This window comes from Orycteropus afer, unplaced genomic scaffold, assembly GCF_000298275.1.
Source record: "Orycteropus afer afer isolate SDZICR_OR568_19922 unplaced genomic scaffold, OryAfe1.0 scaffold00061, whole genome shotgun sequence".
In the NCBI taxonomy this organism is placed as follows: Eukaryota; Metazoa; Chordata; class Mammalia; order Tubulidentata; family Orycteropodidae; genus Orycteropus; species Orycteropus afer.
The window spans coordinates 3644350-3652784 of record NW_006921648.1 but is presented as its reverse complement, the minus strand read 5'-3'; the positions used below and the strand labels follow the sequence as shown (position 1 = coordinate 3652784).

The following is an 8435-nucleotide window of genomic DNA, read 5'->3' as shown; positions in this document are numbered from 1 at the left end:
GAGAGTGCAGTGGGGGCTGGGATAGGCCGGGCCCTGCCTGAGAGTGCAGTGGGGGCTGGGATAGGCCGGGCCCTGCCTGAGAGTGCAGTGGGGGCTGGGATAGGCCGGGCAGGGCCCTGCCTGAGAGTGCAGTGGGGGCTGGGCCGGGTAGGGCCCTGCCTGAGAGTGCAGTGGGGGCTGGGCCGGGTAGGGCCCTGCCTGAGAGTGCAGTGGGGGCTGGGCCGGGCAGCTTCCGTGGCAGGGAAGAGACCCACGCTGTTGAAGAGGCAGCAGGGGGCTGTGGGGCCTAGGAGGACCTGCTCCACGCTCACTCCAAGAGACTGGTGTTCAACAGCCCGTCTTCACCATTACCAGAAGAGCACGCGTTCTGTGCCAACTACGGGCCCGCCCGGAGCAGCAGCAGCGAGGGGCTGGCCAGGGCCCAGGGGGTGAGCAGCGAGGCGTCTCTGGAGAGCAATGAGGTGAAGGCTCTCTCTCTGTCGATTTCCTAGCTCCCGTCCGGGTGTCGGGGGAAGGCTAGCAGCTGCACAAGCAGGGGTGGCAACAAGTGTCATGGCTCCAGGGCCTGGGCTCGCACAGCACTGCGAAGTCGGGTGGCATAGACGCAGTGACAGCCACTGAGGACACAACTCTGTGTGGCAGCAGGGAGAGGTTTCATGACAGGTTTCAGATCCGCCCTGTCCCATGAGGGACATGGCACAGATGACAATGTAGAGGCTAGTCGTGGGCAGAGGGCAAAGTCTGGGCATCGCCCTGCTGTGTGTCCTCCAACGTACGTCTGTCATCCCAGGATTCAGATCATGCACGAAGCAGCTCTGTTCGCAAGCAAACGAAAAGCTACGTGAAGACCAAGAGCCGCTACTGCACCGGCGACAGCCAGCCGTCCCCCAGCACGGGCGTGGCCAGGGCCGCAGCCTGCTCCTCGGGGCCCAGCCCCCAAACCCAGAGGCCTCCCTACTCAGGACCGCAGGTAAGGATGAAAGTGTGTCCTTGGCAGCTGTGCAGCGTGTTTTGTGGACTTCTTATGGGCATCTGTGCTTGACTGAATATCTGTCCAGCCATTAGCTGCCCACTAAGCCAACTGTGGAGAGACTTCACAGAATTATCTCAGAAATCATACACTCTGCAGACAAACACCAACCACAGCAGCTTCCGTGGGACATCAGCTTGCCAGCCGCCAGCCACGCCATGTTATTTAAATGCCCGGTTTTCAAAACCATGTGCAAGACGTGCAGAGAAACCAAGTCTGGCTTAGTCACCGACAAAAGCCAGCAGCAGAAGCTGTCGCTGAGAAGTCCAGGGCTGACGGGGCTAATCAGATGCAGACCTTCAGTCAGCGGCCACACGTGTCCAGAGGGCTCCAGGGGACTGTGGGAGTGGGGCTCACCAAGCAGAGAACACCAGCCAAGAAGAGTGAGAGTCCACAGGTGACGAGGACAAGGATTAATATGGGTAATTCACCAGACGGGCTCAAAGCAGGTCTGAGCAGGAAGAAGGGAGACCAGGGAGAGGGGGCACAGAGATCGGAGCCATAGCATCAGGCCCGTAAACCACAGTGGGGTCCAGAGGGGAGGCAAAGGGCCAGCAGAGCTGCCTGACAAACACCTGAAGACTCCCCACTCCCCAGCCGGACGGAGGGTCTGAGCCTGCACGGCCAAGAAACTGGACAAACTGCAGAGGAGAGACTCGGAGAGGGCCACGCCTCCACAGCATGGACTGTTGAAAGAGCCACAATCTTAAAAGGAACAAGAGAGATGACTGGTTACTTACGAGAGACTGTTTCTCATCAGAAACCACCTAAGAACCTCCCTTAGTCCCTGCCTCCCCTCTGCCTGCAGCCACAGGGACACGTCACTTTTCCTGGTGCTGCACGTGGGGCACCAGCAGGCCCAGAGGAGGGCGCCCTGGGAGGGGCAGGTGGCGGCAGCAGCGTGGCTCTGTGCTCTGCGTCTGAGCTGTGGGGGTCCCTCTGCCCTGCAGGACCTTGCTTCCCTGCTGGAGCAAATCGGATGTCTGAAGTACCTGCAGGTGTTTGAGGAGCAGGACGTCGACCTGCGTGTCTTCCTGACCCTCACCGAGAGCGACCTGAAGGAGGTCGGCATCACGTGAGTGCTGGGCCGGCTTGGCCACGCTGGGCTGAGAGGCCCTTAGGTCGGCTCCAAGGCCCCGACTGTGGAGGGCCCTCAGACTTCCACTGCCAGCCAACGTGCGGGGGCTTCCAGACTTGGCCAAGGCAGCCCTTGTCCACACGCTGAGCAGGCCGGCAGGGAGTCTGTGAAGGCAGCAGTCTGGCCCCGGGCTAGGGTCGTGACAGGAGGACGTGTGGTCTCCGTGCAGACGCTGACCGCTGCCCCCTCTCCTCACTGCAGGTTGTTCGGGCCCAAGAGGAAGATGACCTCTGCCATAGCCCGCTGGCACAGCAGCGCCCGCCCCCCCGGGGACGCCCTGGAGCTGGCCTACGCCGACCGGCTGGAGGCGGAGATGCAGGAGCTGGCCATCCAGCTGCACAAGGTGAGCGGGGCCAGCGGGAGGCGCACGGCGACGACGGCCTCGTCGGCCGGTGTGGAGTGGGCGGGGCCGGCAGAGGAGCAGCGTGGGGCAGGAAGCACCGGGGCAGGTACAGGACAGGCCGCTCGCAGGGGTCGGGAGCCCAGCGGGAACACAGGAGACGGTGCGGGGGAGCCCCTAGAGAGGGAGCCAAGCAGAGGGAGCCGGTGCGTCTGAGCCAGAGCGACAGCCTCGGGGCCGCGGGCCAGCCGCCCCCAGCCACAGCCTTTGCCGCAGCGCTGCGAGGAGGTGGAGGCCATGCGGGGCCAGGTGTCGCAGGAGCAGGAGCTGCGTGCCGTGGTGGAAAGCTGCCTCCTGGAGCAGGACAGTGCCCGCCAGGCTGCGCACGCCCAGCTGCAGGAGACCCGGGCCCTTGCCCACACTGCCACCCTCGCCATGGACCGGCTGCGGTGAGTGGAGCCTTGCACGACGGCTGCTGGGGACTGGGCACCCAAGGGCTTGTCCTCAGGTAGCCGCCTCACTGCCAGACCGATTCCTCTGTGTGTTGGTCCCTGCAGGGCCAGCCCATGACTCACCCCAAGGCTGGATGCTGGGGAGGGTGTCAGCCTTGGGAACCCCCCCTCACCAGCACAGGGTTTGTATCCACAGAGCCTGCCAGATGGAGCTGTCGGCCCGGATGAGGGAGGATGAGGCCCCGGGTGGGACGGCCTTGGCCCCAGTCGTAGCCACTGCTGGTAAGAGAGTCACCTCCCCACGGAGGCTGTGCAGACAGGAGGGCAGACAGTCCAGACCAGGCTTACCCAGGTGTCACAGCAGGGATGTCCTCTCGGACACCCCCTTCACACCACTCCCTGGCTGGCTTCACCTGTGACTGGCAGAGCTGCCCTGCCCCTGCAGGTTACTAAAGAGGCAGAGAGGAGAGTGTGGGCCATGGTAGATTGCTACAGCCATCTCCTTGCAGGCAGTTTTGCTAAAGACAGGGACCAGTCAGCCACCTGGGACTCAGATTCTGTCATAGGCTCAGCTCAGTTTCCAGCACATCAGAGATAGCCTCACAGGGACAGGCCTGTAGGACACAGACCTCAGGCCCACCAGCTCTCTGCCCCACAGACTGCAAAGGCTGGCAGGCAGCCCTGCAGGCCATGAGCCTTCCCGAGCTGTCGGGGGTCCTGGAGGACTGCGTCCGGGAGATGGGTGAGTCTTAGAGGCAGCAGGGATCCTCACCCAAGGTGTACACTCTTCGCAAAGGGCTGGGCGGCGGGGGGGTCTTGCCTGACAGCTGAGATGCCCCCTACCAGCCCAACCACAGGTTTCCTAGAAAGGTTCACAGTCTCCCCTAATGCCCTGAGGGCTCCCGCCGTCCCTCCCTGCAGGGAAGTGACTGTGGTCTGGTCTCCAGGGCAGGCACTGTGCTCGGTGACACAGAGCCTGGGGAAACTGCAAGTGCTGAACGGGACACAGAACCGGCGGGAGCCGTAGCCAGGCGGGCTGGTGAGTGCAAGGAGGGTGGGCACTGCTCAGGCAGGGGCAGGCCCGTGCCACCCCCTTGGCTCCCCTTCCCACTCACGGAGGGCTTTTCTTTTCAGAATTTGACGTTGGGTGACTGATCCACCCTGAAGCTGTGTGTCAGGAGGACGTCGAGGGCAGGCAGTGGCCGTAGCCCAGGGCTCCCAGAACCAGGCTCCGCAGAGCAGTGGCAGAGGCAAGGCAGGCCGTATGGGGCCAGCACCAAGGCAGCGCAGGCTGCCCACTCAGAACTGGTGGTAAGGCCCCCCAGAGAGTGGGCGGCCCTGACCCAGGGCGTTGGAGACAGCACACAGGCCACATACCACAGGTGCCAGACTCAGGTTTGACCTCCTAAGTGTAGATGGGTCACCTGGTCAGCACACATCATTATTTGCTGGAAAATAAAAGTTAAGAGCAGAGGGTGAGAGGCTCGGCTCTGGTCACTGGTCAGGCAGCAAGCGCCCCAGGACGGCTGCTGAACCACATGGCAGCCCCTCTGGCTGCTCTTGCCACAGCCCTGGAGGGGGCACTGCCCTCGGCCTCCAGGGCGGACTGCACACCCAGGCTGCGCGGGGGCACTGCTTCCGTACCCCACGAGCCCAGGCTCCGGAAATGCTGCCGGTGGCTCCAGCCTTTCAGCAGGGCCCTCAAGCAGCAGCAGGCAGTGGCCTCTTGACCCTGCCACCATCCTTGGCCCACGCACTGGGAACAGAGAAAGGGAGGTGTTACCAGAACAATCTGAAGGCCTCCCCGTAGAAGCCAGCAAACCAGGCCGAGGGCGGGCACCGCGGCCAGCACAAGGACACATCCAGCTCGGGCCTGAGCAGACAGGAGGCCCAGCGCCCTCTGCGAGGTCCGGCCCCGCCCAGGGTCAGGCCCAGAGAGCACACAGAAAGCAGCTGTGTGGCCACTTTATTGGTCTTCCTCTCGAACAAGCCACACACAGTGGGCCCGTGGCCCCAACTGCCCTCTGGAACCAAACCCAGGCTCACACAGAACACACGCAGCCCAAGAGAAAGTCCACCCAAAAACTCTACCACCAAAATTAACAGTACAACATCCCACCCCACCTGGCTCTCAGGCCCCAGGGCTGGCACCGGGGGACACAGGGATGAGTCAGCCCGGACAGAAGCGTCCTCCACGGGAACAAACTCCACAGAAGGGCCGAGTGTGGCACCAACACACATGGGGAATCAGCCCAAGGCCTCCACCTGCCCAGGAACAGAGACCCACTGAAAGCAAGCTCCACAGGCCAGGGGAGCCTGAGCCACCCAGCCCTGCCAGCCTGAGTTCCAGTTGGCCTGCTGCCACCCAGTGGACCACCAGGACAGAAGACGACGAGCTGCCCACTGGCCCCAGGCGGTCAGCAGACACACGGACACACACACACACACACACACGCACGAAGACCCCCTTCCCCAGGGCCGAGTCAGCCCACGGGCACAGGGAGCCAGGGGAGAGGGTGAGAGCCGGGCCAGGGCCCCTCAGGAGGAAGCCGGCAGCAGCTTCTCCAGGGCCTTCTTCTGCTTCTCAGTGGCGGCAGCCAGGGCCTCGGCCAGTTTCTCCTCCGGCATCATGTGGAGCACCCTGAGGGCGAACAGCAGCTGGCACTTGGCAGTGCTGATGAAGGCGTTGCTCAGGAAGTTGGGGAAGCCCCCCATGCGGTCCTTCTGGGTGTACAGGGGGACACGCACAAGCCCCAGCACCTGCACAGAGAGGAGATGGGGTTGGACCCGGGGTCCTCCCCATCCCGTGGACGCCCCTGGCAAGCTGCTGGGCCAAGGACAAGGGATCACCCCCCCCCCCATTTCAAGGCCAACACAACCCGGGACCCCCACACTCTTCCATCTTCCAGCCCTCTCCAGAGCCTGACCACCCCCTAGCCCACAACCCATGCTGCCCCCTTTCCATCCGATGAACCCCAAACACGCCAGGTGCCACACCCAGCCCTTCAGGTTCAGAAACCCCCACAAACACCCAAGGTCCGCCCCAGCCTCTTCCCCTCCCAGTCCATGAGCACACCCCCCATCCCACGCCCCTCTCCCAGGATTGGCAATGGCAGGCAGCGAGGCAGATACTGTAACACAGCCCTGAGGGCGCCCCAGCCCCTCCGTCCCGGCCCCAAGCCCCTTGCCCAGCCCAATGCTGAGACAGCGACACCCCACCCGGCCCGGCCAGGGGACGCTCGGGACGTGTTACCCATCGGTGCCTTCCGCGGGGCCAGAGCCAACCCGGGGCGGGGCGGGGCCCGGCGGCGGCCCCACCTCCAGGCCGTGGTCGCGCGAGTGCACCGCGCTGATCTCCACGGCGTGCAGCTGTTCCAGCGTCAGCTGCCGGGCGTACAGGTGCGCCACGACGCGCTGCGGGCCCTCGGTCAGGTGCGAGCTTAGGTAGTCGGCCTCGGTGAGGCGCAGGCAGCCCAGGCCCAGGCCCAGCACCCGGTTCAGCCCGTCCTCCAGCGACCAGAAGCGCCGGTCCACGAAGCCGCCGGGGAAGCCCAGCAGCCCGTCGAAGCGCATCTGCATCTGCAACGGGAGCCAGTCACGGGCCGGCGTCGGGCCGCGGAGGGCCCGACCCCGGCCCGTCCGCCGCCGTTCTCACCAGCACCGAGAAGCGCATGGGAATGCGGCCGAAGAGCTGCCCGGGATTGGCGGCGTAAAGCATGGCGTGGCATGAGTGACTCCAACCCGGCCCTAGGCGCATCGCCTCCACCCGGCTGATCTGCTTCAGCTCGGGCAGCGCTGCCGCCGACATCTTGGCACTGCCCCCGCCCCCCGCCTCGCGCCGGCCCCTTAAGCGCATGCGCGGGCCCGCCCCCGCTGCGTCCCACCAATCTCCGCCCGCTGCTCAGCAGGGCCCACCCCTCGCCGACGTGCGCCGAGGCTGAGCCAATCAGGATCGGGTAGTGTGCAAGGGGATGGGCAGCACACGCCCTCACCCTCGCCCAATAAGTGCAGTCCGAAGGGTGTGCGGTCCGAGCAGTGCCCCGCCCGCGGGCCTCGAAACCACAACTCCCAGGATGCACTGCCTGAACCTGGGCGGCCTGATGAGGGTCCCATTCTTGGGCATCCCGGCCCGCAAGGCCAGAGCCCACACCCGAGATGGTGGCTCCCGCTTTGTAGAGTCCGCCCCAGTGGCACCCGTGGACCTGGAGCTCGATCGGGCTCCGCAACCTCATCCACACAGCTGGCCCACCGCAGAGGCGCCCTGCGTGCAGTCCCTGCACACCAGCCAGCACCCCACCCGAAGCCCTCCCACCTGCCGGGTCTGGTCTCCTGCCCCAAAGCCTCCAGAATACGGCTGGCTGAGATCGACACCAGAGGGGACCACCTGCCAGGCCGCACACACGCACAAAAGCCCTACTGTCCTGGTGCGACTACCTGCCGAGCATTGGTCCAAAAACCCAGAGGCTGTGTGACTCCGGGAGAGAAAGGAAAGCGAGCACAACTCAATACCCAGCGTCACCATGGCCACGCTCAGTCCTGCCAGCTGGGGTCAGGGTGTCAGGAACGCAGGGCCAACCAAGCCAGCAGGGCAGAAAGCGACCCAAGTCCCACCCCGAGTTGCTTCCAAATCCGGCCTGGTACTGTGGGAGGAAGTGGGGTCTGCCTTCCAGCCAAGCCGCCTGAGGCTGGGAGAGGGGCAGGATGTGTCAAGGGTAGCCCTCAGCAGTTAGACACAGCCAGGCTTCCACCCTCCCTCCCAGCCCATCAGGTGTCTAGCATCAAACCTCCATGGGGAGGCCTGGGCACTCACCCCACGTTCCCTGCAGTAGTAGGTCCCAGCTCCCAGGGGTGCTGGGGAGGAACTCTGCAGAACGGGGTCCCCAAACACCCGGAGGGCGCAGCTCCCCTCACGGCAGGCTGAGCTCCGTGGGTATGAACTTGCTGGGCTGCGAGGCAAAGGAACATCCATCCGCCTGCACTCATAGTGGGGGTGGTCAGGCCAGGGCCACCAGGCAGTGAGCAGGCCGAGGCAGCAGGCCAAGAGAGCAGGGCAGTGGCTGGACAGTCTGTGGGAACTTGCTCCGTGGTGGTGCTAGTTTGCCAAATACCAGAGGCACCCTGCCTGTTCTCTGCTGTGGTGGCCTGCAGGGGGCAGGGAGAGACCAGAGTCCAGGGCTAACAAAACTTGGGTCTGAAGGGGTGAAGCTGGCAAGGGGAAGGGTCCTTCCCCACCCTCCAGAGAAGGCCCGCCTCCAGACAGCGGAACACAAAACCTTGTCGGATAGGGTCACAGGCCAAGGCTTTCTTTGCCCCAGCCCACTAGATGCGACATGACTGAGGGGCGGGGCCTGTGTGGAGAGGATGCAGCTCAGCTGAGAAGCCCTCCGACACCAGAGGACTCATGATGCTGGCCCCCAGCCAGACCAAGACCCGACCTGAGGACTCATGATGCTGGCCCCCAGCCAGACCAAGACC

The 8435-nt window shown here is 64.4% G+C and overlaps 2 protein-coding genes across 2 annotated transcripts in view; one reads left to right on the top strand and one right to left on the bottom strand.

The window, feature by feature from the left end:
- Window positions 1-3987, top strand: part of ANKS3 (ankyrin repeat and sterile alpha motif domain containing 3) — a 43208-nt gene extending 39221 nt beyond the window's left edge. The window contains exons 8-15 of the mRNA XM_007939596.1: window positions 355-461; window positions 791-970; window positions 1981-2105; window positions 2370-2511; window positions 2785-2957; window positions 3157-3242; window positions 3619-3702; window positions 3908-3987. Coding sequence (XP_007937787.1) covers window positions 355-461; window positions 791-970; window positions 1981-2105; window positions 2370-2511; window positions 2785-2957; window positions 3157-3242; window positions 3619-3702; window positions 3908-3987 — 977 coding nt within the window. The remainder of the gene's footprint in view (window positions 1-354; window positions 462-790; window positions 971-1980; window positions 2106-2369; window positions 2512-2784; window positions 2958-3156; window positions 3243-3618; window positions 3703-3907) is intronic.
- A 1511-nt stretch (window positions 3988-5498) lies between these two features.
- NUDT16L1 (nudix hydrolase 16 like 1) lies at window positions 5499-6768 on the bottom strand. The gene is made up of 3 exons (XM_007939595.2): window positions 6616-6768; window positions 6279-6539; window positions 5499-5720 (listed from the first exon to the last, which is right to left on the bottom strand). Exons 1-3 carry the CDS (start codon window positions 6766-6768, stop codon window positions 5499-5501), a joined length of 636 nt encoding a protein of 211 aa, XP_007937786.1.
- Between the last annotated feature and the right edge of the window lie 1667 nt (window positions 6769-8435).

Excerpts from the sequence above, each read along its gene's own strand:
- NUDT16L1 (XM_007939595.2), bottom strand. The coding sequence starts at position 6,768 with ATGTCGGCGGCAGCGCTGCCCGAGCTGAAGCAGATCAGCCGGGTGGAG. Across the intron at positions 6,540-6,615 it reads CCATGCGCTTCTCGGTGCTG|ATGCAGATGCGCTTCGACGG; the intron begins GTGAGAACGGCG and ends CTCCCGTTGCAG. Across the intron at positions 5,721-6,278 it reads CGCGCGACCACGGCCTGGAG|GTGCTGGGGCTTGTGCGTGT; the intron begins GTGGGGCCGCCG and ends CTCTCTGTGCAG.